Raw genomic sequence first — 27,701 nt, forward strand, 5'->3', positions numbered from 1 at the left:
TGTGCACACCTTGGCTTTTTCAACCAATGCCAGAAGGACGAGGGGCCCTTGTGATAAGACAGAGTCTCCCTGAAAGGAGAGTGGTTCCAGTGGATGGCAGGAACCTGGCTTCTTGCCTTGGCTGGCCACCAGTCTTGTGTGTGGCCCTGGGCAGGTCACAGCTCTGTGTGAGACCTCAGTGCTTTCCTCCATATTGAGCATATTAACTTGAGGATGGTTTCTCTTATTTGAAGAGCCACCTAGAGGCCAGAGGGTGGGGGCCCAGATTGGTTCCATAGCTTCCCTGCCTTTCGGCTTGTATGTTCCTGTCTATAAAGCAGGAGGAACTCTGCAGCCTTTCTGCAAAGGGTGGGGCGGACCCCACTCTGCGCACATCAAGCTGCTGACACCCCTACCGCTCCAAGTGTAGCACCTGCCCCCCAGCCACTTGTTAGAAATGCACACTTAGGCAAGACCCCAGACCTGCTGAACCAAATCTGCATCTTACCAAGATTCTCAGCTGATTCATGGGCACATCGAAGCTTGAGAAGAGCTTGATTTCTTCCAGCCAGAGCTTTCCTTACAGGTCTCATGTAGCTCCAGTTATAAGAATTACTGGTCACATTTAGACCTCACCTTCTCCATCAGCAAAATGGGTGGAATTGGAGCCATCAGAGCCCAGTGATTTTCAAACTGTGTTCCTCAGAGCCCCCAGGGTTCCCTAGAGGATCCTCAGGGGCACCTGAGTGGCCTGTGCTTTTTAAGGTAATGGTTACTTGAGAGGTGGGTCTGTAGCTGAACATTTTGCAACCTCCTGGACTGGGAGGGGGGTTTTCCAGGTAGGTCTGGGGCGGTGCTGGGGTCCAGTCTGAGCAGATTCTCTTCTTTGCCAGGGAGCGCTTGAAGCGCAGCCAGAAAAGCACCAAGCTGGAGGGGCCAGAGCCCGCGCCGGCTGAGGCCTCGCTCAGCGCCGAGCAGGGAACGATGACGGAGGTGAAGGTCAAGACGGAGCTGCCGGACGACTACATCCAGGAGGTGATCTGGCAGGGCGAGGCCAAGGAGGAGAAGAAGGCAGTCAGCAAGGACGGGACCGCCGGCGATGTGCCCGCCGAGATCTGCGTGGTGATCGGCGGCGTCCGCAACCAGCAGACCCTGGGTGAGCACCTCTCCACAGGGTCGGGCCGGGGCCAGGGCCGGGGCGGGAACGTGCAGCAGAGTGCTGGAGGAGACAGGCTTGGGATCCCTGCCCCTCCCTGGCTGAAGGGGCCTTCTGTGGCTCCCCTCTGCACTCAAGGAAGGGCCTCGGCTCCTGACACTCACCTTTACCTGCTCAGCTCTGCTCTGGAGCGCTTGTCTTCCCACTTGACGTGGCAAAAGCTGACCTGTCCTTTAAGATTTCGCTCAGGTCAGATGCCTGGAGCTTCCTGCGGGCCTGGTGGAATCCCTCCACTGTGCGTCCAGCACAGCACACAGCACTCAGTGTCCTAAATGCCTGTCTGCATTTCTTCCTTCTGGGCTTCCCCGGGGGCGGCTTTCAGTGTGGGTCCTGTTCAGATTAGTTGTCTGATCAGGATCGGATGAGTCGTCGTCTGGCACTTTCTTCTACCACTTGTGGTCTGGGCTGGGCTCCGAGGAGCTCAGAGAAATGAGCTTCTTAGAAACCATCTCTCCCCGCTTCTCAGCGTGAGCCAGGGGATACCCCTCCGAGGCTGCGTACAGTCCTGCCAGGTTTGCAAACGCAGATGCCCGCAAGGCCCAACAGATACGTTTATTTAGCATCGTGGAGATGAGCCAGACAGGCAGGTGGTGGGGCTCGGGTCCAGCTGGAGAGTTACGGTAACTAACTCGGAAGATGGGCTCAGCGTGGCTAGATCTCTGGACACAGCGCATGCCAGAAATGAGAATTTTAAGGTAAATTTTTCTGGCTTTAAACGTTGGTGACTAATTTGACTTTTAAAATCTGCCAAAGGAAACATATCTGTGGTCAGAGTCCTTCCATGGGCCACCAGTTTTGCAACTCCGGCCTGTAAAATATTACAGTCCACGTGCCCCATCCTGGCACAGAGGCCTTGCCTGGTCGGTTCCCAGACCTCCATTTGCATCCTTGCTGTCCTCCGCATTCGCGTGCTCAGGAGGCCACCTGCCTGTCCCTCCTGGGGCAGCTCTGCCCACCTCCTCCTGACCTCCAGGCTCCCGTCCTGTGAGAGGCAGGCAGGGCCTGGTGGGGGGAGGCTCCCCTAGCTTTCTTTCCCGAGTTTAAACTCAAGTCCTGTTGCCGTTTTTCCCAACCGCTGGGGATCAGCCTCGAGCCCCCTTTCCCCGCTGTGCCTCAGCTGGTGGTGGTCTCCGTGCCCCACCCCCCGCCGCCCCCCCGGTCGCTCCAGCGTCCTGCTGGCAGCCTGCTTCTGGCATCATCCGGGTGAGTCAGGGAGCATCCTCAGGGAGGCTGGAAAGCTCCATCCTCCCCCGAGACAGAAGGGGAATGAGCCAAAAATGCTTGCTGAAGAGCGTGAGTGACCTAGCCCGGTGTCGAGTGAAAGATGGGTCTGCTCCGGGACTCGTGTCTTAGCTCCCTCCACCCGGCTTCACACCCCACGGCCAAGGACTGTGTCAGCCTATAAGGGAGGTGTTCGTTAACTGAGACGATCTGCCCATGCTCACTTTTGCAGGGCGGGCGGTGTTTTAAGACTCACTGGACTCAGGAGCTATGTATGCCCTTCACTGGGAGATGTCCAGTGAAGGGTAGTTGAATCTAAATCTTGAGATGGGGTCGGCAGTCAGGCTTCAGGGGGGAAGCCTGGAGTGGCCATGCTAAGGAAATGCTGGGGTGTCCTCCCTGGGTCAGCTGCCTGCACAGTGAGAGGCCCCAGGGCCTCGTGCCAGCCACGGACGCTGGTCTCCAGTTCAGCTGCTTCTCAGCAGCAGGCTCCTTGCCCTTGCTGTGCCTCGCTCTCCTCTCCTGCTAAAGCAGGCATGCTCCCTGTCCTGGCTACCCCACGAGTGTGGGAACCACACAAAGGGGCAGTGGGTGGGGGACAGCGTTGTACGCGGAAAACCTCGGCTCTTCAACCTGGGAACGCAGGTTCCCTGACTTAGTGTCTGTTACAGCTTGGGCAGGCTGCTTGACCTCTCTGTGCCTCAGTTCTCACAATTGCAAATTCATGGGGCTTTGTGAGGATGCACCATGATCATGTGTATAAAGTACTCAACGTCGTACTTAGTAAATAATTCACCATTATTCGCAGTAATACTCGAGTTGATAGTGTAACATACCCTTTCAAAAGGAAAGAGTAGTAATAGTTTCTGCTTTTCCCCCAAGTCTGAGAAACAAGCCAGTGTGCCGTAGAGAAGAAATAGGATGGGAAAAGAGTCGGCACTGGATGAGGTGTCAGAAGACATGGCTTCTGGTTGGTTCTTGATTTTCTCACCTGAGTTCCTTCTAGTACTGCTCCGCCTTGCCCCGCCAAAATCCAGGGACTTTCAGGATGTTTTCAGATTTCTGAGCAAACTGCTTTTGAGGACCCTTGTGGAAAAGGTTTAAAAGCCATGGTTAGCTGTGGAGCTGCCATTTGGGAGCTGGTACCAAAGCTGGAGCTGGGCACTTCCTGCTGGTGGTGATGGTTGTCTCACACCCATCAAGGCTGACCTTGCCCCTTGAGGGTGTAGTTTCTGCCAAGGGTCAGGCTTGAAGGAATCTGGCTTGGCCTTTTAGTAGCCGGAAAGAAAGGCAATTAAAAAAAAACTGATGTTAGAATGAAACCTTATGAACTCATCCCTTCTCAGAATGGCGTGTAGACATTATCTGATGGGCCAAGTCCAAGCAGTCGCTGCTGGCTATTAGGAGTTCCGTGCTGAAGGTTCTGAAGGGTGGCACAATTGATTATTGATGTCTACCATGGATGTGGAAGTGGGCAGTGGAGCCCCACGTGCTATAGATTTGGCATGCGGCGCCCTCATTTTACAGAGGGGCAAAGCCCTGGGAGATGGAAGACTTGGCAACTCCACTTCATAACACCTGTCCCACCTGCTCCTGGAAGTAGAACAAGGAGGGAAGGCAGTCCCTGGGCTGTGGCCAGGGTGGAATGCTGGTTAGAGTTGCTCTTTGAATGAGCTTGTGCTACAGTGTGGCTGGGCACTGTGGAGTTAACATGTTCCCGAGGCACTTGGCAGGGACGCAGAGGGCTCTGGCCAGCTCTGTCACTGAACAGAATAGCGTTCCTATTCGATCAGCCAGTGCTATCTCATGAGGGAACCTTCCGTTTGCCTGCTCTCTGAGCTCCATCCCTCTTGTCCCCACCACCAGGTCCTCACTGGCCCTTTAATAGCCATCGGATAAACAGTGTTCCCAGTGACACAAACATTATCCCAGGCACTTCCTAAGGAGGAGCCTGGGTCGTGGACACATGGATGGCACTTGGCAGCTTCTCAGATGAGGAGCATGGAGAGGGGCGTCGGTGCCCAGGAGGCTGGCTGCCAGGCTTGCAAGTAGTCTCTGCTAGTTCCCTGCTGCCCAGAAATTTTTTGTACCAAAAAGGGTACTTCTCACCTTTGAAAGAAATGTGACTGCCATTGAAATCATTCTGGAGCTTGGGAGCAACATATCAAGTTTCTTTTATAGCAAGAAAAGCAGAGATAATACTAACCATGACAACTTTGTTGGGTAAAACCAAAAGTGAAAGGCATCCCTAACTGTTGGCTACACATGTCCCAACAGTGTACCTCAGAATCCTTCTCAGCACAGTCCACTGAGAAGTCGCGGCCAGTCAGCTAGAATTGAAAAATCTGAAATGGACACCTGCTTGCTGCCATCCTTGTCCTAGGTGATGAAGACAAGACAAGCTGGGTTTACAGCAAAAAAGCATGCAGCCCATGGAGGAATGGTGCAGAAGAGATGATGGAATATAAGTGTTCACAACTTACAGCATTTTGATGGGAGGGGACCGAGCAGACACATTCCAAGTAGCCCCAACTCCAGTGCAGGAAAATCACCAGGAGGTGATTGCAAATCAGTACGAGGGAGGGCTCTGTGATTACAGGAAGTGTTTGGTAACTGAAGACAGGCCTGTGAGGGAGGGAGGTCCTGTCCTGGAGATGGGTGAGCGGAAGGGGGTCCCTAGATCTGGTACAGGAGGGAGAGTCAGTCAGCTGGGAGCCTGGATCCTGCAAGGATGTTTCTAGGCAGCGAGCTTTGGGCACCAGGGCTCGGGGTGCTTCCACACACACACAGGGCTGCTGGGGGAGGAGAGGAGGGGAAAAAGGAGGTGGGGGCTTGGCCACAGCTCTGGAAGGAGCAGCGGAAGAGCAGACAGCCATTCAGACACAGCCATGTGGGTTTTGGTCTGTTATGAACCTGAGCGGTGGGTCCTGCTTCGTAGTGCCAGCTGATAGTTAGTTTCCTGTTTCAGTTGGTGTTGGCAGTGCTTTGGGCTTGAGCCTGCCAGAACCAACCCTCAGCTCTTTGCTGCAGCCACTCAGAAAGGAAGGGTTCTGGCCTCCTTCCCAGGAGCATCTTATCCCCGCTGCTGACTCTTCATTAGGTGGTCCAAGGTGGGTTGGGGGTCCTGATTGGAGGGTCTCCATGGCAAAAGACCCCTGGCCTGTGAGCCGAGAGACCTGGGGTCTGCCCCTTGTGGGGCTGTGCAAGGGCCCCTTAACCTCTCTGAGCCATAAGGTCTTCATTGATCAGTGGGTATAATAAAATCTACCTGTCTTTCTAGTAGGATTGTTGATGTCAGAGTGAAGTGATTGGTATGAAAGTGTTTGTAAGGGGGGACCAAAAATGCAAAGTGGGGCTTCCCAGCTGGCGCTAGTGGTAAGGAACCCATCTGCCAATGCAGGTAGATGCAAGAAATGCAGGTTTAGTCCCTGGATCGGGAAGATCCCCTGGAGGAAGGCGTGGCAACCCACTCCAGGATTCTGGAGACAGAGGAGCCTGGCGGGCCACAGTCCATCGGGTCACAGAGAGTTGGACACGACACGACTGAAGCGACTTGGCACACAAAAAGTGCAAAACGGAGGCCGGTGGTAGCAGCCGAAGCCCTGGATGTTGACACGTTCAGGGTTACCTCTGGAAGCAGAAGGGCTTCAGACTTCTTTTCTTCAGTATCTCCTAAAAGAATTTTGAGGAATCGTATTCTCTTCCACATTTTTGAGTTGACATCCAACATTTCTATCCAAAGTTTAAATAATAGCAAAGGACAGAATTTCTGGAGTACTGCGTTTTTTAAAATGTGGCATTTTGGAAATAAAACTGTGAACTACTCTTTTAAATGTATCCAGGGGACTCCAAACTCCACTGTTTCTGATATCCACCATCATTCATTAAAAAATAAAAATAAAAAACATAATGAACAGGCTCGTCTTTAACAGTCAGAGATTTTTACATCTTTCCTTTTTCTCCTTGAACTCGTATTTCCAGTCCGCTTCTCTCACAGGGTTTTATCCTACCGTAATATATTTTTTATGCTTGAGAGTCTTTTATTGATCACTGTTTCACACTCATCTCCCGCAACAAGATGTACATAAATTGAAATAGAAATTTCCAAAAAATTTGTTGGGATCATAAAGCTCTACGTCTTAAAACATTTTTTCCCCTGATCGAGTTGTTATTAGCATACAATTTGTCAAAAGCAAATTTAGATAAATAGCAAACGTAAAAGTAAAACTTTATGGAAAATGCACCTCTTAATGAAATGGATGGGGCTTTCTTTCTTCTTCCATTGGCTCACGTTTCTGTGAATTAATATCTCTTATTGTCGAGCGAGACAAGATTCAGCATTAATTTAATTCCTTTTTTTCCATTTTCTTAAGTGTAAGTGCTTAGAAGGCTTGACCATATAAATAAGGAGCCAGGGATAGGATGGAACCTTGTTTCAGCAGTGTCACTCAATTCCTTGAACTCCTTCCAAGCTGTATGCCAAAAATCACACGGGTCTATCATCAGACATTATTTTCAATGGTCTCTTCACTGACAACTCCATTAGATCCTGCTTCAGTTTTGTGGAAAGCAAAGAATTAGAAATCACCCAATTTACAAAAGGAATTATTCCCAGTCATTCGATGCACCTGCATTCTAAGTCCAGCTTCTCTTTGCTTGGAGCTCTCAGATGTCCATCCCCCCTTGTACGCCACTGTAGGGGAATTAGGGGTGGGTGAAAAGACCATCATGTTAGCCGTGTGGAAATGGGTGGTGGTGACAAGACCAGTTGAGCACTGCCTCCCTGCCTGCTATGTTCTCTGGCCCGTTGGTTTTAGGGTTTTAGGAAGAAATACGTTGGGCAATTGATAGTTGGGAATTGATCCTCTTAAAATTCCCTGTGCTCCAGCACCCCCAGGGGATTTGTGCTCTGTGTGGAGGACCTGGGCCCAAGGACATTTGTTCTGAGTCCACGCCCAGAGAGCCTCAGGAAACCTACTTGTCCTCTTTCCAGCTTACCTCTCTGGGGTCCCTGTCCCCCAGTAGGCCGTGGGCCCAGCTCTGCTGCATATTAGAACCAAGTGGGCAGGACGCTCCTGAGCACTGCGCTCCCGAGTTGCTTTGAGCTAAATACAGGGTTGCCTGTTGGCGGTCTCTCCGTCCGCCCGCCTTGTGTTTTTCTTCTCTCCTTCACCTGCGCTGGATTTCTGCCTTGGTGCATCCTGTGTGTCCTGCAAGGTGTTGGAACTGATCAGGAGCTCGACGGGCACAAGGCACAATAGAGTTGAGGATTGCTGCCCACTTTGCCCCTTTACCTTGGCCTCCTACTTCGCCCCTCTGTGGCTTTGGAAGCTACACCTGACTGCTCTCACCTGGCCCAACCTGGTCTCTCCAGTGCTTCCGGGAGGGAGCGTGAGCCAGGCTCTCTGCCAGGTTGTTATAGACAGTGCTGGACAGATGCTGTTCATCAGTACTTACTGATTCCTGTGTTACTGGTGACAGCAGGACGGGGAGAGGAAAAGACTCGAATTCCGTTTCTGGCGTGTTCTGCCAGCCACCCTCAGGCCCTTGATAGGGCGCTCTGGGGGGTCGTGTTGTGGTGCCAGACATGGTAGGAGGTTCTGCTCCCCAGTGCTGGGAAAGCTCCATGTCCAACAGGGGTTCACGGCTCCCACGGCATCTGGACCTGGCGTGAGGATGGTGGGTTGGCTCTGGATCCCTGAGGGCCAGCCTGGAGCCCAGTTGCTCAGTAGCCACTAGGTGAGTGGCCCCAGCCCTGGGGCCTGAAACTTCATGTTCATGGTTGAAGTAGGTGTTGAGTTGTCCCAACACACAGGGATTTCTGGGAAGATGGAGGGTAGAAACAAAAAGCCTGGATATGCTTGGTAAATGGTAGCCGTTAGCAGGCACCCTCTCTTCTCTGCTTGCTCCCGGGGTCTGACCCTCTTGTGATCACACACAGGCTCCGGAGCAGGACAAATCAGGCCACCTTCGGCCTGATCTGTGTTGCCCCATCGTCTGAAAAATGGGGATAATAATCACCTTTCTGTGCTGGACTTGTGAGGATGGATTGAGCTGATGGGTGAGAAGCCCCCAGGTTCACACCCCTCCCCGCTCCCACCCGCTGGCTGTGTGAAGTGGGCAAATTGCTGCTTTCCCATCCATGCAGTGGGGTGCAGTGGGGTCAGAGACCAGCCCGTGCGGAGATTTTGGAGAGGCACAAGTGAAGACTTGTAGCACCTGTACTGAGTAAAGAAAGACAGAGACAGGACAGGAGAATAGTTGGGAAATGAAGCAGACTGAGGAAGCATGCAGGGCAGGGAGTCAGGTGACGGAACGGGGACCATCGGAAGTGAGAGTCCCCGAGAGGGCCCTCCATCTGCCACTGCACCAGCCTGGGGTACACGGTGACCACGGGCCAGGGGGATACCAGGCCACAGCATGCATGAGGCATATCGCCCCTGGAGGGTCATTTTGCTGGCAGGATTATGGCGAGAAAAGTTGGGTTATGACCTCACGATTGCTGTAGAATTGATGCTTTTGAACTGTGGTATTGGAGAAGACTCTTGAGAGTCACTTGGACTGCAAGGAGATCAAACCAGTCCATCCTAAAGGAGATCAGTCCTGAATATTCATTGGCAGGACTGATACTGAAGCTGAAGCTCCAATACTTTGGCCACCTGATGCGAAGAGCTGACTCATTTGAAAAGACCCTGATGCTGGGAAAGATTGAAGGCTGGAGGAGAAGGGTTGTTGGAGGATGAGATGGTTGAATGGCATTACTGACTCGACGGACATGAGTTTGAGCAAGTTCTGGGAGTTGGTGATGGACAGGGAAGCCTGGTGTGCTGCAGTCCAGGGGACTGCAAAGAGTTGGACACGACTGAGCGACTGAACTGAACTGAACTGAACCTCATGATGGATAATTTTATGTTCTATCTATATTATAAGTCAGGACAGAGGAAGCACAAAACTTCAGGAGCATTTGGTCCTGTGGCTGCTTGCTGCTTTCTGCCACACCCCAGCCTCCCTTGGGGAAGCGTGGCTGCTGCTTAGCCAGCACAAGCTGTTCAGTGAAAAAGCAGGCAGCATGACCTTGTCCATCCATCTCGTGCGCAGATGGGGAAACTGAGGTGCTGAGAGCTCAGGGGACTGGCCAGCCCTAGACTCGAGAGTCCTCCATACCTGGCCCCTCCCAACCCACCCCATCTTTACGGGCTCTTTCTGATTTTTCACGTAATTCAGATGGAAAAGCACCAAATGGCAGCCCCCATGGCAGATCTGTGTGAGGTCAGTATTCGGGGACCTGGATTTTTGACCAAGCGTTGAGACATGCATCTGGTACGTGATGGTTGAGGGGCAGGAGGACCCGATGGGGCCAGCATGAGTGTGGAGGTATGCCTGAAACTGCAGACCCCTGAGTACGCAGGGCCGGTTAGTATCTGTAGAGACTGACCCTAACCTCCTCTACACCGTCACTGCCCCCGGTTAGCAAATCTGAGCCTGCCTGGGACCCTGGAAGCTGACTGCTGGAGGGCTGGTAGAGCGTGTAGGAATCTGGGTGTTGGGAGTGTGGGGCCCGTTTTGGCAGAACTTGGTGTAGACTACAGCTCTGAAACGAGCCTTGGAGAGAAAGAAATTCTTTGGTCAAATTGGTTGGGAAACCTGGGGTTAATGGTCAGTTGTGTTCCTTTATTGTAGGTCCTCTTCCAGCCAGCACGGCTCCTGGGCGTGTCTCCCCAGACGGGCCATGCCTCCCGCTTGCTTGACCATGGGCCCCTCTCCCCAGGACCCATTCAGGAAGTTGGGTCCAAGAGCGCTTCGGGGAAAACTGACAGTAATGCCAACTCTCCTTTACCCAGTGCCTGCTGCGTACTGGGCACTGTGCCGAGTGGTCTCAGTGTTATTGCTCATGTCATTTCTCCCCCGTCGCCTTCGATGAGGTGGGCACTATTTTACTGTGTCCATTTTATAGAAAGGAAGCCTGAGGTGTGGGCTTTTCCCTGGCTTATCCAGGGCCCCATCTGTTTTGTGGTGAGCTGGGATTTGAACCCAGGTTCGCTGGCGCTGCTGCCCTGTAGGGCTGCCGCTCTGTTGCACTCGCCCCATGCCCCAAACCCCTCTGCCCATCCAGACCCTTCTGCAGACAGGGCACCCGCAGCCCGGGGTCCCAGGGTGAATGAGGGGCAGGCAGGGCCTTGAGCTCAGGTGTCCCTCCTGCCAGCACAGTGTTCAGTCTCGAGACTCAGCATGCCGGGCAAGTGGTCCGTTTTGCACTGGGTCCAGGAGAGGGCCCGAGGGTGGCGAACTGTGCCGCTGTGACTGAATGGTTGGAGGTCTGTGAGCAAGGCTGCAGGTACCCTCGGCACTCTGTGGACTGAGGGGAAAGCCAGTGGGACTGACCTGATTATAAACAGTGTCAACTGGGTGGATGAGTTGGGGACGTCGCAGCCTGCAGGCTCCGTCCATCAGCACACACTTACTGTACAGTTTGAGGAAAGACCTCAGGTCATTGAAGGCAGTTGGAGAAACTGAGGCCCAAGTCTTGTGGCAGAGAAGGGCAGAGACTTCATCTGGAAGTGGGTCAAGTCTGAACAAGGCTGTGGCCTCGGTCCTTTGGGGAGAGAGAGCCCCGCCTTGCCTTCCATGGGGCTCTGGCCCCTCTGCCTCCCACTTGCCTTTCCCTCCTCCTGCCTGCTCAAGTCCCCGACCGGCCGCCCTTGCTGCAGCCTTGTCAGGGTCCCTCACTGTGGCCACCAGGTCCTGCACTTGGCTGTCATAGCGTCATCACCCTGCAGGTCCCCTTGCCCAGTGGCCTGTCTGCTTCCCATCAGGCAGAGGGCAGTGATCGCGTCCTGCTCATGATTGGGGCCTTGGTGCCTGGCCCGTTGAAGATGCTCAGCAAATTCCCAATCATTCAAGGGGAATCAGCAGAAACTGTTGAGGAGCGGGTGGAAGCACAGGGAGGGAATCCAGGTCTTTATTTCTCAGTGACAGATGAGGAGAACAGCAGGACGCTGTGAATTTACTGAGCCCCTGCTGTGTGCCAGTCACGGGGCTAAAGACAGGGAAATATACACTCTGATCTTTGCCCTCCGTGTGTGTATATTTTTCCCAGTGAGACAAGGGTAACACATTTAAAACTGTTGAATAACGGGCTGCTAAATCCCGTGCTGGTTTGGAGGACAGCCTTCCCTTGAGGGACCCACGGTGGCCAAGTGGCACTGCCCACTGGTGGGCCTGCTGACTCATGGGTTGTAGCTCATTCATCCTGACCTTGATCATGAGACGCAGGCATCATAGTCTTGTTTCACAGGTGAAGAAGCTGAAGCTCGAACTGGAAAAGGAGTGTGCCTGCTATTAAACAGCCAGGGAGGGGGTGGCAGAGCCGAGCTCACCATCAGGCTTCCAAGCCCAGTGCTCTTCTGAATTGACTTGATACCTGGAGTTCACACCTAGTGGTGGCTCAGATCTTAAAGAGTTTGCCTGCAATCCAGTAGACCTGGGTTCAATCCCTGGGCCAGGAAGATCTCCTGGAGAAGGGAATGGCAAACCTCTCCAGTATTCTTGCCTGGAGAATCCCATGGACAGAAGAACCTGGTGGGCTACAGTCCATAGAGTCGCAAAGAGTCAGACACAACTGAGCAACTAACGCAGATGGCCCCTGCGCCTGGGTGAAACCCCCGGAAGTGGAGGTTGGTGGTGCCTCGACTCACTATCTGGTCTTGTGGCTGGAACACCACTCATTCTTCATTCAGTCTCCCGTACATTTTTTCCAATAAGGAGACTGACGCCTGGCCAGTAAATGGTTGAGCTGAGACTCTATCCCAGAGCTGCTGGATTTTAAACCAGTGGTTCCCGCACTTAGTTGCTGAGCATCAGAATCCTCTGTGGATACTTGGGGGGGGAAACCAGCCGTTCAGGTGCCCTGAGCGTGGAGTGGGGCCAGGGACTCTGTGTGTGTGGGCAGGCTCCAAGGCCGTTCTGTTAGGAAGGATGGGGCTCAGACCTCGGTCTGTGTGAGGGATGGGCAGGGCCTTCCAACTCCTGGGGCCTCTGCCAGGCTGAGTCTCATGGGCTTTGCTGGCTTCCCTGCTGTGGGTCTTTGCCCTGCTCTGCATGGCTGGGCTCTGCCTTTGACCCGTCTTTGGTGCCCGCTGGGCACTCAGCCATTTCAGTCTCCCTGCCTCTGGGAGAGGGCTTCTCTAGTGGCTCATATGGTAAAGAATCTGCCTGCAATGCAAGAGACCTGGGTTCGATCCTTGGATCAGGAAGATCACCTAGAGAAGGCAATGGCTACCCACTCCAGAAGGGCCTAGAAGAGGGCTGGAGTGAGGCATTTACATCAGGTTGATCTCTGCACATCAGAGGAAATAAAATGGCACCTCAGTAGATGAGAGGGGTCCTCTCCTTGCCAGACCTGTGCGTAGTAGGGCTGGGCACTTTCTGGGGGCTGTATGGAGCCACCCCTATGAGATAGGTACTTTTAGCCCCATTTTACAGTTGAGCAGACTGAGGCTTCATGTGTTCAAGGAAATTACCAAGGTCGTGTTGCTGGTAGGTGGCAGAACAGGGACAGGGATCTAGAAGTGTCTGGTTCAAAGCCTGTCCTCTTAACCTCTGTCCATCCTGACAAGGAGGAGTGGTAGCTGGAAATTATTCTGTTGCAGCTAAGGGATAATTTCCTTACATGGGTACAGCTTATTCCTTACTCTGAAATTCTTTTACATTCCTCTCCTTTTTCCTTTCAAGGAGTAGCTATGAGTAACCTTAGAAGTTACATTCTGTGTCTTACAGATTTGGAAGCTGAGGCCCAGAGGTGGGAAATGACTTGCCAAGGTCACTCAGAGAGTTGAGATGAAAACCTGAACTCCACCCCAGCCTCCCGGCCTCCAGCTCAGGGCTGTCTTTGCTGGTCCTTACTGCCTTCTTGCTTGTAGGGAACAAGATAGCCTGTTGGCACAGAGTTGGTGTTAGCTGGGGCTTCCCAGATGGCCCAGTGGTAAAGAACCTGCCTGCCAGTGCAGGAGACAGAAGAGACGTGGGTTCGATCCCTGGGTCAGAAAGATCCCCTGGAGGAGGAAACAACAACCCGCTCCAGTATTCTTGCCTAGAAAATTCCACGGACAGAGGAGGCTGGCGGGCTACAGTCTGTGGGGTGGCAAAGAGTCGCACCCTGCTGAGCACACCTGCTGTTACCTGAAGTTGTCACCAAGGGTCCTGGGGCCTCGTGCTTGTGGGCATCAGATGCTGGCTGACCAGTCCATTCTTTCCTGGTTTCCAGGGTCCTATGAGTGCGGAATCTGTGGCAAGAAGTACAAATATTATAACTGTTTCCAGACCCACGTCCGGGCACACCGAGGTGAGTGGTGTGTACTGGGGCAGAGCCAAGGGACCCCGTCCTCCCCATCCCCTGCCTGTTTTTTCCACCCTGACCCCTCGAGGACGACCTCAGAGCACTTTTTGCAGTGGAAGTGGGGCCCGAGGCGAAGGGGAGAGGCCTCCTTAACTTGGGGGAGCACCCTGGGGTGGGGATGGAGTGGGGAGGAGTGCACAGGACGTCCCCCCGAGCTTCTGCCAGCAGCGCTCTGGACTGCCCCACGTGGGCCCCCATCCTCCCAAGGGGCTTCAGAACCGCCCGGTGTCAGCGGCCCCTGCCGGAAGGGACTCGTGTTACCTCGTGTGTTGCTCACAGGATAGCACCCTGCTGGAGATGAGGACGCCGGGGACAGGAAGGGTGGTTGCCGCTCCCTGAGTCTGACCCTGGCAGGTAGGGACGAAGGGCACCAGGTCAAGGCCTGCCAGGCAGCAGGAAACCCAGGGAAGGCTTTGGGCCTGATCTTGAGTGGAGCAGGGGCATCCTTGGGCTCACAGCGTTGGCCTCTCCTGGCCCCTGCATTCTTGACTTCTCTCCCTCTTGGCAGCGGCCCTTCCACTGTCTGGTCGGCTCACCCCCTTCTTCTCTCTCTTACAGACACTGAAGCCACCTCAGGGGAGGGAGCCTCCCAAGGCAGTGAGTATTTTTCCCTCCTCCTGGGCTGCGGGGGCTGAGAGGGCCAGGGGTGGGGGGAGGAGGGAGAGCCAGGGCCGGGGTGAAGCTCTCAACTCTACACCCCAAGATGGCCCCGGGAGGCACCTGAGAACACCTTTGCCAAAGTGTGCGCCATGGCATAGTCGTCCTAGGGAGGTTAACAGGCGATCAAGGGTGCTCTGGCCAGATCACCTGGGGACACCTTGAATTCTGCCAAGATGAACATGTTTCTTTGCTGGAGACTTCTCAGGGCCCTTCATTGGCAAAATATGTACATGCGCCCCAAAAGGGACACAGTGTGTGCACTCTGTTCTTTTGACTCCCACTCATGGGTTGAGGCGGAGAAGGCGATGGCACCCCACTCCAGTACTCTTGCCTGGAAAATCCCATGGACAGAGGAGCCGGGTAGGCTGCAGTCTGTGGGGTCACGAAGAGTTGGGCACAACTGAGCAACTTCCCTTTCACTTTTCACTTTCATGCATTGGAGAAGGAAATGGCAACCCACTCCAGTGTTCTTGCCTGCAGAATCCCAGGGATGGGGGAGCCTGGTGGGCTGCCGTGTATGGGGTCGCACAGAGTTGGACGTGACTGAAGCGACTTAGCAGCAGCAGCAACAGCATGGGTTGAGGGTCACCCCCTGTTGGTTCCAGTGCTGAAGAGTCCGCCACCAATGCAGGAGACTCGAGATCAATCCCTGGGTCAGGAAGGGAGGAAGAAATGGCACCCCACTCCAGTCTTCTTGCTGGGACAATACCACGGCTAGAGGAACCTGGCGGGCTACAGTCCATGGGGTCGCAAAAGAGTCAGACAGGACTGAGCGACTAAGCACGCACTCAGGCACGCATGGGTCGGGGGTCGGTTGCCATAACTGATGTTTGGGAAATGCTACTTCGGAGAGTTATTTCAGGAGCACTCACAGGCATGAATCCTGGAGCGTGGTGTCCCCGCCCTGGGGATGCACAGAGCCTCAGCATCTGGGGACAGTGTTCCACTTGGCTGCTTGTGGGGGCCCTGCCTGCCTTCCCTCCAGATCTAAACCCACAGGGCTGGTAGGCAGCCAGCCAGAGGGTGTAGGCGGGGGTGGAACCTCTCCCCACTCAACAGACCTGAGCTCCAGAACCCAGAAGTTCTCCTCCCAGGTGTGTGTGTGCACATGTCCACCCAAAGCTGGGAATTAAGACATTCTTAGCAGGGACTTCCTGAGGGTCCAGTGGTTAAGCCTTCACCTTCCAATGCAGGGGGTGCAGCTTCGATCCTTAGTTGCTGAGCTGAGATCCTGCATGCCTCAAAAAAACCAAACAGAAAACAGAAGCAGTGTTGTAACAGATTCAATAAAGACTTTAAAAATGGTCCACATCAAAAAAAATATTTTTTAAAAAAGATGTTCTTAGCAGCGCTGTTCATAACTGCTTCAAACCAGAAACCACCCAGGACTAGCTGAATAGGTGAGTAACTCACAGCATGTTCTCACAGTGAACTACAGGACTACAGTAGAGCCGTGAGAAGGAAAGACGGCGGCTACACACAGCAGTGTGTGTTACCCACAGACGGAACGTTAGCAGAAAGAGCCCGGCAGAAAGAGTTCCTCCTCTTCCGATCTGTGTATAGAAAGTGTAGAGGCAGAAGGAAACTAACTCATGATGCAGGAAGTCAGAGCCACAGTCGCCCTCGGAAAGGGGCTTCTGGCTTTCAAGATTGGAGCTGGGTACTGGCTGCACAGATGTTTGCAGCTTCTGACAGGGTGATGAGCTGAACATTTAGGGTTTGTACATTTTTCTGTATCAGTGGTCAGCGTATTTTTTGGTAGGGGACCAAAGAGTGAATATTTTAGGTTTTGCAGGCCAGATGTCTCCCACATCTGCTCAGCTCTGCCATGGAGCATGAAGGCAGTCAGGAACCATATGGAAATGAATTCTTGACCAAAACAGATGCTGGGCAGGCCACAGTTTGGGCACCTCTGTTCTACTTGTTTGGTATACCACCAGAAAAAGTTTCTTAAAACAATAAATAAACAGGACTCCCCCACTGCTTGAAAATCCAAAACAGAGTAGTTCAAGGAGGTAGGAAGGACCTTAGTTCCATTGGGTTCTAACAGGTTTTCTTCTGAGGCGCTTTCTCATCCACTCTTTCTTTGGATTCTTCTTGTTCAGTTGCTAAGTTGTGTCCAGCTCTTTGTGACCCCATGGATTGCAGCACGCCAGGCTTCCCTGTCCATTACCACCTCCCAGCATGAGAGTTTGCTCAAACTCACGTCCATTGAAACAGGGATGGTATCCAACCATTTCATCCTCTGTTGCCCTCTTTTCCTCTTGCCCCTTAGTCTTTCCCAGCATCAGGGTCTTTTCCCGTGAGTCGGCTCTTCGTATCAGGTGGCCAAAGTTTTGGAGCTTCGGCTTCAACATCAGTTCTTTCAGTGAATATGCAAGGTTGACTTTGTTTAGAATTGACTGGTTTGATCTGCTTGCTGTCCAAGGGACTCTTACCACGTGATTCTTACACCACGTGAAAGGCTGGCGCGACTGAGACTACCCTCCGTTTTCTGGAGAATCTGAGCATCAGATTGGCCAGGCATCTGCCCCCAGGCCTGCAGCAGGAGATGGCGAATTCTGTGTCTGCTCCTTGAGCCCCACCCTGCCCCTGCCTGGCCCCTGGCTCCTTCTCCCTCAGTAGCTCCCTTCTCTTCACCTGCCTGTGGTCAGCAGCACAGTTGAAGAACTTCCCTATTTATCTTTCCTTTCTTGACTTCTCTGGGCCCCCGCCTCTCCGGCAGCCCCTCGATGCCCTGTTATGCTCCATCTGGCTTCCATCGTTCCCAGAGGCTCACTGGTTGTGGAGGACTTGGGGACTGAGGTATTTTTGGTCCTTCCGTCACTTTTCCCTTCCTCCCTGCAGTATTCTTTCCCCGTGGCCAGTGTGCTTGACTTGACCCTCAATCTTGCATTGCTGCCCTGACCCCCCAAGCAGCCACGCCTGCTCAGAAAGCCTGATGTCTTCACACCCCAGCATGTGACGGGAGCCTGGCTGTGGAGTCCTGGGGAGAAGGTGCAGTCCAGCCTTGTTTTTGCAAAGGAGGATACCAAGTCCCGGATAGAAGTCACGCAGTTTGTTTAGGGTGGAGGTGGGCAGAGGAACCAAGTCTCACCCCTCTAGTCCAGGGATCTTTCATGCATTTCTTAGAAAAATAGCACAGGCACGCATAGCGGCATAGATCCAGTTACCAGTCTCTCAGCCAAGAGCCTCGAAGATGAGCTCGACATCCAGCTTTCTAGCCGCTGTTGCATTCATTTCCTTTGTTCAACTATATTAGGTGCCATTTACTGAATATTTATTGCATGTTACGCCTTGTGCTTCCCTGGTGGCTCATACGGTAAAGCATCAGCCTGCAGTGCGGGAGACCCTGGGTTGGGAAGATCCCCTGGAGAAGGAAATGGCAACTCATTCCAGTACTCTTGCCTGGAAAATTCCATGGACTGAGAGGCTCCTCAGAGCCTGGTAGGCTACAGTCCATGGGGTCGCAAAGAGTCGGACATGACTGAGCAACTTCACTTTATGCCTTGTGTTCATTTTTCTTTATTACAATTCTGGGAGATGAAGAATTTTTTTTATTATTATTATTCCCATTTTGCAGATGAGAAAATCAAGGTGTGGAGAGTTTAGGGCACATGTCCAACATTAATGACACCTGAAAGTGGTAAAATTGACTTCAAACTTGGGGAGCCTGCCTACAGGGCCTGCCTGCCTCCCAAGGCAGATTGACAGTGGCATTCCTAGAGACGCTGAGCTCTCCTGGGGTTCTGGAGACATGGTCTCACTGACAAGAAACTCATTTTGCCTTTCTTCCCTTGGGTATAAATCTCATCCTAATTCCCTCCAGCCCTTAGGTGAGCCTGGGGATGTGGCCCCATCCGTGCAGTGGTTTGGGATTTGACAGAGCAGGGTGGGGCCGCTTCTTAGCGGCAGAAAGCTGGGGGTTTCTGCCCATCTGAGGTGGCAGATGTACGTGGCCCAGTGGGTAGGAGAGAGGCAGTGTGGACAGAGATGACACACACGGGGCAGGTAGCTGCAGGGCGACCAGCAGTGACCAGTATGGGGGCATCGCAGGGGCAGGAACCCACCTGGAACCAGCAGACTCAGGTGGCCTCGACTTATCCACCTCTGTTCCCCAGATGTCCGAGAAGGATTATGGTCCAGATGGCACTTGATGGGGGAGGTTGTCTATGCTGGATTGCTGGCCACGGGCGAAGATCATGTGCCAGGCTTGGAATTCTGGAACCATCAGCATGGGAGAGGCCCTGGGAGTTGGCTCATCTACCACTCTCCCAAATTAGGCGGGAGATGGGGGACTCTGAGTCTCATGGTGGGGTTGGTACTTGCTGGCAGTCTGGGTGAGGCAGGCCAGGACCGAGACTCTCCTACACCCCTGCCACCTCTCCCCGCACCACTCCGTGGCTGGCTGGGGCAGAGGCTTGGAGATGGTAGGGCCCGGTAGGATGCTGGATGCCTGGTCCCCATGAAGGGCCGCATGCAGGCCTGCCTTGCTGTGGGGCTTGCGGCAGGTCCCTTCCGATCCTCGGTGGCCTCAAGTGTTAGATGGTTGTTACTTCCTCCCTTGGCTGCAGGGACAAAGGCAGGAAACGCCCGCCGGCTCCTGGCCTGGCTTCTCGCAGTGCACACCACCAATGCTACACCACCAGTCCAGTCGCTCGGTCGTGTCCGGCTCTTTGCAACCCCGTGGATGGCAGCACGTCAGGCCTCCCTGTCCATCACCAGCTCCCGGGATGGTTATTCTCATAGAACTTCACAAAGGAAGGGGGGCCAGTTATGAACCCGGCCCTTAGGAGCTCAGCACACACAGGGTGCCATTGGGAGTGCCTTTGAAAGTGACTTCCAGGCTCCCCGGTCTCCTTCTGGAGAAGACTCATAACACCCCAGGGGCTCCTCTCCATGGATCGTCAGTTGGGCCCAGTCTGGCCCAGACCCACCTCTCATGGCCCCCAAGGGCCCGAAGCCCCAGTAACCCCGTGTCCTTCCGTCCTCCACAGACAACTTCAGGTACACGTGTGACATCTGCGGGAAGAAGTACAAATACTACAGCTGCTTCCAGGAACACCGAGATCTGCACGCGGTGGATGGTGAGTCAGGCCCCTCACCCCTGGGGAGTGGAGTCGCGCAAACAGACCTCTCTCCGGGGCTCTCACCAGGCCCCTGCCCCACCCTCAGCTTCCCCTCTCTCCCTGACCCAGGGAAGGCCAGGCCACAGACAGACCGCAAGCGAGCGAGCAGAGTGACCAGCTTACGAGGATTCTGGGCGAGGGAAGGTCCCCACCATGCTCCCTCTATATATGCTTCTGATTAGGGTAACCCAAGTGAAGTTGCCATTTTTGTAGGTCAAAAATCAGTTGAATATCAGCAGTTTTATTTCAGTTCATTTTACAATTTCATGTTGAGTATTCACATGCTCTGGTGAAATTAAACCAATTTTTTAAAATGAATGATGATATTTTAGCATCTTAGATTATAGAGTTAGAAATTAGAACGATAAATTTAGGTAATTTATTTTTGGAATCTTAAGAATCCTGGAAATAGGGTCTTCGCCTGGGAAAGGATCCTGGAAAGTTCCCTCTCCAGCCCCACACCCCCAGCCGGAGTCAAGCCCTGACATCCAGGCCCTATCCCTATAGCCACTGGCCCACCCCTCCTCTCTCCTCCTCTTTCTCTTCCCGTCCCCTTATCCCTCCTTCTTTTTCTGCTGCCCTGGCCCCTCCAGTGAATGGCGGAGATCTGAAAACAGGCCAGCCAGAAAGCATCTTCCTGCCCTGGGGTGGTCCCAGCCCATGGGGAGGGTCCCAGCCCCATGGGGAGGATGAGGAACAGAAGGACGTGCCCTCCCAGGGCCCCTGGCTTTCTGGGGCATCCACAGTGGCTAAAGCAGGCTTGTGGGACCGAGGCCGGGGGCATCGGGCAGAGGCGGGGACTAACAGGGCTCCTGTTTGCTTCTTTCCTTCTGCGGCTGCTGCCTCCCGCCCGGGCGCAGTGTTTAGTGTGGAAGGGGCCCCTGAGAATCGGGCAGGTAAGTCCTCGGTGGCAGCCCACCTCCCTGTCCCCAGCTGAGCTCTAAGACCTGGTTACCAGGGTGCTAAGGGCCGTGTGTTCTCCCACAGACCCCTTCGACCAAGGTGTCGTGGCCACTGACGAGGTGAAGGAGGAGCCCCCGGAACCATTCCAGAAAATCGGGCCAAGTATGCAGGCCTCTCTGGGGCCGGGGCTGGGTGGGGAGACAGGCAGGGGGTGGCCGAGGGCAACAGGGCAGGTCCCACTCCTGGAAGGGGTAGTGTTGGGAATCCTGCAGCAACTGGCTCTGGCCAGTGAGCCGCTGGCCTCCTTGTCCCTCACTTTGCCCACCTGTCAAATGGGTCAGTCACTCATAGGACTTTAGTGTTTGAGAAGCAGCAGGACAGCACAGGGTCCAGGTCAGAGCAGTAAAGGTACCACAGGCTTGGTGGCTGGTCTGTTAGCCATCCTGAGCCCCGGCTCCTCACCTGTGGAGTAAGGGGGACACTTTGCCGCAGGTTTGTTGGGGGATTAAATGAGATCATGGATGTAAATCACCTATTCATTAGCACAGTGCCTGGTACATAGTAGTGCTCAGAAAATACTGTTGTTATTTTTGTCGAGTGGGTTTATTAGCCAGTGAAGCTGTCCAGGGGAGCCACACGCGGATGCTCTAGTCCTCACCCCAGTAAACCCCTGGAGGGCAGGAGCCATTCACTTGACCTGCATGTTCGCAACACGTGTGTTGAGTGTCGTAGGGACACAGCAGTGAGCAGGACAGATGTGGCCCCGTTTTGGGTAATTTGCACGGTGGGGGCGGGAGGTGGGCATTCGGTCAATAAGCGAGTAGTTAGAACATTAGAAGCGCGGGGAACAGTGAGGCCAGGAGGCGACTGACCAGCCTTGGGAATCCAGGAGGCTTCTGTGTGGGGCTGAGAGTGGGGACGAGCCCCTGCACCCCACGTGAAGGCAGGAGGGCTGCACTTGTCCCAGAAACTGAAAGGCTGATCGGGCCTGAGTTTAGGTCTTAACAGAGCCTTGGAAACCAGAAGAGGGCAGGTAGACTTCATCCCGAGGGGACTGAGCCAGCGTTTACCCAGTGGAAAAGGGACCTGATCAGACTGGCATTGTAGGAAGGTATTTTGGCCGCTGCAGGGAGTATGGATTGGGGTGGGGCGCGGGGGTGGGGTTTTCACAAGTGAGTTCTTCAGGATTTTGCGTACTTGCTCCTTCCTCTCTGTTTCCCATGCCTCTCTTACTACTCAGCGAGAGGAGACCTCCGCTGGCGCTGCTTGTTGCAGTGAGGATTAAGGCAGCTTGTGAAAATATACTCACATACGCAGATTGAAGGGATGAGGAAGTTTAGCAAAGGAGAGTTCAGGAAGCTGGGACAGCGAAGCCAGAGACAGACCTCAGAGGGTGGGACCTGGGCCTGGCCCTGGGAAAGTGCTGGACGGACCTCTGAAGAAGGACCTTCCTCCTTCCTCTCCTTTCCCTCTTAAAACACTCAGGGAACTGGAGATGTGATAACATCTGTAAAGGGGTTCCACGGTGCCTGTTTGTGCATGATAAAATCTGATAAACAGTGACATTAATATTCTTGCAGAAAATGATGAGATCCTTCACACTGAAACTGCTGGAAGTTCGACTGTGGGAAAACCCAGATGTAAATCAGACATGCCCCATGACAGACATTCATAGACCAGTACAGGACAGGGACGTTGGGATCTCTGACCCTCCCCTCCCACTGCTCCAGTTCCATCTAACAGCAGCCCCAGCACAGCACCCCCACTTCATCTGTAGCATCATATTTAGGAAGACTGAGTGTAGACTACATAAGCTCTAGAATCACACAAGCCCAGGTTTAAATGCTGACATCCCCAATTTACTGGCTACTTACCCCCTCTGAAAGTGGCTCAGTCATGTCCGACTCTTTGTGAACCCATGGACTATAGCGTCCATGGAATTCTCTGGGCCAGAATACTGGAGTAGGTAGCCTTTCCCTTCTCCAGGGGATCTTCCCAACCCAGGGATTGAATCCAGGTCTCCCACATTGCAGGTGGATTCTTTACCAGCTGAGCCACCAGGGAAGCCCAAGAATACTGGAGTAGGTAGCCTATCCCTTCTCCAGCAGATCTTTCCAACCCAGGAATTGAACCGGGGTCTCCCAGATTCTGCCTGCAATGGGGGAGACCTGGGTTCGATCCCTGGGATGGGAAGGTCCCATGGAGAAGGGAAAGGCTACCCACTGCAGTATTCTGGCCTGGAGCATTCCATGTACCATATAGTCCATGGGGTCACAAAGAGTTGGACACGACTGAGCAACTTTCACTTTCTTTTACTCCTTCTCAGTGTCCTTTGACTCATGTGTAAGTTGGAACAAGAGCATCTATCTCAGAACTTCCCTGGTGGTCTGGTGGTTAAGACTTCCCCTTCCAGTGCCAGGGGTGCCATAGTTGAGTCTGGCAGGGAGCTACCCCACATGCCTCAGAACCAAGACGTTAAACAGAAGCAATGTTGTAACACGTTCAGTAAAGACTTTTTTTTTAAAAAAGAACATCTATTTCTTCTTCAGCGCTGTTGGAGGATGACCAACCATATCAGGTGTCTAACCCAGCACCTGGATCATGTTCCGGGCTTAACAAATGAGTGATGTTGCCAAGAGACAGTGGAGAGTTTAGAGCCACCCCAGAGATGAACCCCAGCTCTACACTTAATGCCTGCGTGACGTCCTGCAAGTTTTATAATCTCTCTAATCACAGTAGTGACAGTGAAACTCACCTCTCAGGATTGTTGTGCTGATTAGATGAGATTATATTTGTAAAGGAATTAGCATAGTCCTTGACATTGACATGGAAAACATTAAATCCATGGTACCTGTTAATTACCCGGAAAGGTACAGAGCAAGCTGAAACTTGTTCTTTGTGTCAGTATCTACATCTGACAGCCAGCCAGTTGCTGGGACCTGGGACAAATTATCACAAATTATATGGAAGAGAAGTGCATTGAGAAAACAGAACTGAGTTTGGCTCCCAGCTTGACGCTGTGGAACTGAGATGTCTGTATAAGAGTTACAACTCAGGGGCTGCCTTGAGAGAGAAGAATCCTGCTTCTTGGGCTTCTGGCACTTTGTAAGCTGGCTGATGCTATAGAACCATGATGGTGATGAGCCACAGAATAAGGGGAGCTGGTAGAGGTCCAGTGCTCTGTGGGGAGGCTCGTTCCCATGGGTAGAACTCTGTAGGTGAGAGAAGAGGAGAAACAGCAGCAGCGGAGCATGCTGGGAAGTACACCTTCCACATCCATGTCAGCTGTGCAAAGCAGAGAGCTAGGTACTCAACGAGGAGGAAGCCAGAGCCAGAACAGAGCAGAGGAGTCCTGCCAGAAAGAGGGAGTTGGTCTAAGAGGCCCCCTGTGTCAGCTTGCTCTTCAGCTGCACATCTGAGAACTGCTCCCCTGGTGATGGTCTGCCATGATAATGGGACGATCAAGGATAATTCATTCAAGTCTGTTGAAACAGAGTAAATCTGGATTTAGACGTTAACTTGATTTTTATACCTAGATAAGGAAGCATCCAGTCCCAAAGAAAGGTAATGCCAAAGAATGTTCAAACTATCACGCAGTCACACTCATCTCACACGCTAGCAAAGTAATGCTCAAAATTCTTCAAGCCAGTGTTCAGCAGTAAGTGAACAAAGAACTTCCAGATGTTCAAGCTGGATTTAGAAAAGGCAGAGGAACCAGACATCAAATTGCCAGCATCCATTGGATCATCGAAAAAGCAAGAGAGTTCCAGAAAAACATCTATTTCAGCTTTAGTAACTATGTCAAAGCCTTTGTGTGGATCACAACAAACTGGAAAATTCTTCAAGAGATGGGAATACCAGACCACCTGACCTGCCTCCTGAGAAATCTGTATGCAGGTCAAGAAGCAACAGTTAGAACTAGACATGGAACAACAGACTGGTTCCAAATCAGGAAAGGAGCACGTCAAGACTGTATATTGTCACCCTGCTTATTTAACTTATATGCAGAGTACATCATGAGAAATGCCAGGCTGGATGAAGCACAAGCTGGAATCAAGATTGCCAGGAGAAATAACAATAACCTCGGATATGAAGATGACACCACCCTTATGGCAGAAAACAGAGAAGAGCTAAAGAGCCTCTTGATGAAAGTGAAAGAGGAGAGTGAAAAAGTTGGCTTAAAACTCAACATTCAAAAAATGAAGATCATGACATCCAGTCCCATCACTTCATGGTAAATAGATGGGGAAACAATGGAAACAGTGAGAAACTTTATTTTGGGGGGCTCCAAAATCACTGCAGATGGTGACTGCAGCCATAAAATTAAAAGACACTTGGTTCTTGGAAGAAAAGCTATGACCAACCTAGACAGCATGTTAAAAAACAGACATTACTTTGCCAACAAAGGTCTGTCTAGTCAAGGCTATGGTTTTTCCAATAGTCATGTTTGGATGTGAGAGTTGGACTATACAGAAAGCTGAGCACTGAAGAGTTGATGCTTTTGAACTGTGGTGTTGAGTCCCTTGGACTGCAAGGAGATCCAGCCAGTCCATCCAAAAGGAAATCAGTCCTGAATATTCATTGGAGGGACTGATGCTGAAGCTGAAACTTATACTTTGGCCACCTGATGCGAAGAACTGACTCATTTGAAAAGACCCTGATGCTGGGAAAGATTGAAGGCAGGAGAAGAAGGGAATGAGAGAGGATGAGATGGTTGGATGGCTTCACTGACTCGATAGACATGAGTTTGAGTAAGCTCCAGGAGTTGGTGATGGACAGGGAAGCCTGGCGTGCTGCAGTCCGTGGGATTGCAAAGAGTCGGACACCACTGAGTGACTGAACTGAAGGAAGAGTGACTTTAAAAGTTTTTGGTTTTTGTTTTTTAAAAAAGAAAAGTTGGGAATTACTAAAATTCAGCATGACAAGAAAAGGAATTTAGGAAACCTAGAGGAAGAGTATGCCTCTGAAAGTGATGTACCAGTGAGCCTGGGAGAAAATCCTTTTAGACAGCCGCAGTTGAGTATGAGAAAATATGACCTTAGTTCAGTCTGGCTGCTATAACAAACTACCCCAGACTGGCCTACATAATAGAAATTTATTTTTTTCACAGTTCTGGAGGCTGAAGTCTGAAGTCCGGGTGATAGTATGTTTGGGTTCTGGTCCAAGGATGTTCTTTCAGGCTGTACTCTCACATGGTGAGAAGGAAAAAAGAGCAAGCTCTCTGGTGCCTCTTGTTATAAGGATACTAATTCTATCATGAAGGACCCTCCCCACCCCCCACCTCCATCCTCATGACCTCATCTAAACCCAATTACTTCCCAAAGGCCCCATCTCCAAATAGCATTGCATTGACATCTATTGTGGAGATAGGGCATCAGCCTCTTAATATGGGGGTGGGGGAAACAGTTCAGTCCATAACATGACCAGCGTGAGAAAGGAAGCTGCATCATGGAAAAGCAACAAGATGAAAAGGCAAAGAGAGAGGAGTGAGATGAGAAAAAAGGGAGAGAGAAAGGAAATAGAAGAACAGAATCGGTATGTAATTAAAGCCTTCATTATAGATAGTAAAGAGCAGAATTGGTCTGCAGAGACGGAATTAATGATGTGAAGGACAAACTTGAACAGATGAGCATCATAAGAGGAAAACATGATAAATACAGAGAATAGGGAACCTGTTCCAGATCATTGGTGTTCCTCTACCAGTGGGCCGGAAGCAATACTCCAGAGACTCAATAGAAGAAACAACTGCTCAGCTCAAGGAAGACCTACGTATGCAGATTCAAGGGCTTGTCGTATGTCAGGTAGTCAATATAAAATACCCATAACTAAAAGATATTAGTGACTCCTTATGAATATAAGGGGGAAAACCATACAGGCACCTGGAAATAAAAAGCAAGTTATTTTCAAGTGACTCAGTGACTCCAAGGTAGACTTGCCTCGGATTTCCCTACACTACTAAATACTGAAGTATTGTGGAGTATATTCTGAACGGGAAAGGTTGCAATCTTAAGAATTTTATATCTAGACAAATTTCTATTTATGTGTAAAGAAAAAAGCAAGGGCTCAAAATCAGGCTGGTTCCCCTGTGAACCCATCTTCAAAAAAAAATTACTTGAAGATGTACTCCAATGAACTGACTGGTTGAATAGATTTAAGGGCTCAATTTTGAGGCATTAATTCATAGTCCCATCACTTCATGGCAAATAGATGGGGAAACAGTGGACACAGTGGCTGACTTTATTTTGGGGGGCTCCAAAATCACTGCAGATGGTGATTGCAGCCATGAAATTAAAAGATGCTTACTCCTTTGAAGGAAAGTTATGAACAACCTAGACAGCATATTCAAAAGCAGAGACATTACTTTGTCAACAGAGGTCCATCTAATCAAGGCTATGGTTTTTCCAGTGGTCATGTATGGATGTGAGAGTTGAACTATAAAGAAAGCTGAGCACTGAAGAATTGATGCTTTTGAACTGTGGTGTTGGAGAGGACTCTCGAGAGTCCCTTGACTGCAAGGAGGTCCAACCAGTCCATCCTAAAGGAGATCAGTCCTGGTTGTTCATTGGAAGGACTGATGTTGAAGCTGGAACTCCCAATACTTTGGCCACCTGATGCGAAGAGCTGACTTATTTGAAATGAGTCAACCTGATGCTGGGAAAGATTGAGGGCAGGAGGAGAAGGGGACAACAGAGGATGAGATGGCTGGATGGCATCACTGACTCGATGGACATGGGTTTGGGTGGACTCTGGGAATTGGTGATGGACAGGGAGGCCTGCCGTGCTGCAGTTCATGGGGTCGCAAAGAGTCAGGCACAACTGAGCAACGGAACTGAACTGAACTGAATTCATAGTACGGGAGGACTTGGGTGAATACTGAACCCAGGTAAACTAGAAGTAAGTTTAAAATGTTGCAAATCTGATTATAAAATTAAATGAGGAAGACAGAGATTATTTTAAAATATTAAGAATGAACTTTCAAACCCGAGAAGGAAGGAACAGGTGAGGGATACAATGAAGTAGGTTAAGTCAGTCCTCATAGTGCAGTCCCAGACCAGCAGCATCAGCATATCCTGGAGGCCTGTTAGAAATGGTAACTCTCAGGACCTACCTACACCAGACCTGTGGAATCAGAATCTCCAAGGTGGGGCTCAGAAATCTGTTGTAACAACTTTTCTAGATGATTCTTATTCAGGCTAAA

At 51.8% G+C, this 27,701-nt stretch overlaps 1 protein-coding gene across 14 annotated transcripts in view; it reads left to right on the forward strand.

Moving 5' to 3' along the window:
- Window positions 1–27,701, forward strand: part of ZNF618 (zinc finger protein 618) — a 206,671-nt gene that overhangs the window by 132,423 nt on the left and 46,547 nt on the right. For 12 of the 14 annotated variants that reach the window (XM_018052641.1, XM_018052645.1, XM_018052642.1 and 9 more), the window contains 6 exons: window positions 873–1,135; window positions 13,680–13,757; window positions 14,370–14,408; window positions 19,469–19,558; window positions 20,461–20,496; window positions 20,588–20,665. In XM_018052641.1, coding sequence (XP_017908130.1) covers window positions 873–1,135; window positions 13,680–13,757; window positions 14,370–14,408; window positions 19,469–19,558; window positions 20,461–20,496; window positions 20,588–20,665 — 584 coding nt within the window. The remainder of the gene's footprint in view (window positions 1–872; window positions 1,136–13,679; window positions 13,758–14,369; window positions 14,409–19,468; window positions 19,559–20,460; window positions 20,497–20,587; window positions 20,666–27,701) is intronic. The other 2 variants (XM_018052643.1, XM_018052649.1) reach the window with 1 other exon arrangement.

This window comes from Capra hircus, chromosome 8 (genome assembly GCF_001704415.2).
Source record: "Capra hircus breed San Clemente chromosome 8, ASM170441v1, whole genome shotgun sequence".
In the NCBI taxonomy this organism is placed as follows: Eukaryota; Metazoa; Chordata; class Mammalia; order Artiodactyla; family Bovidae; genus Capra; species Capra hircus.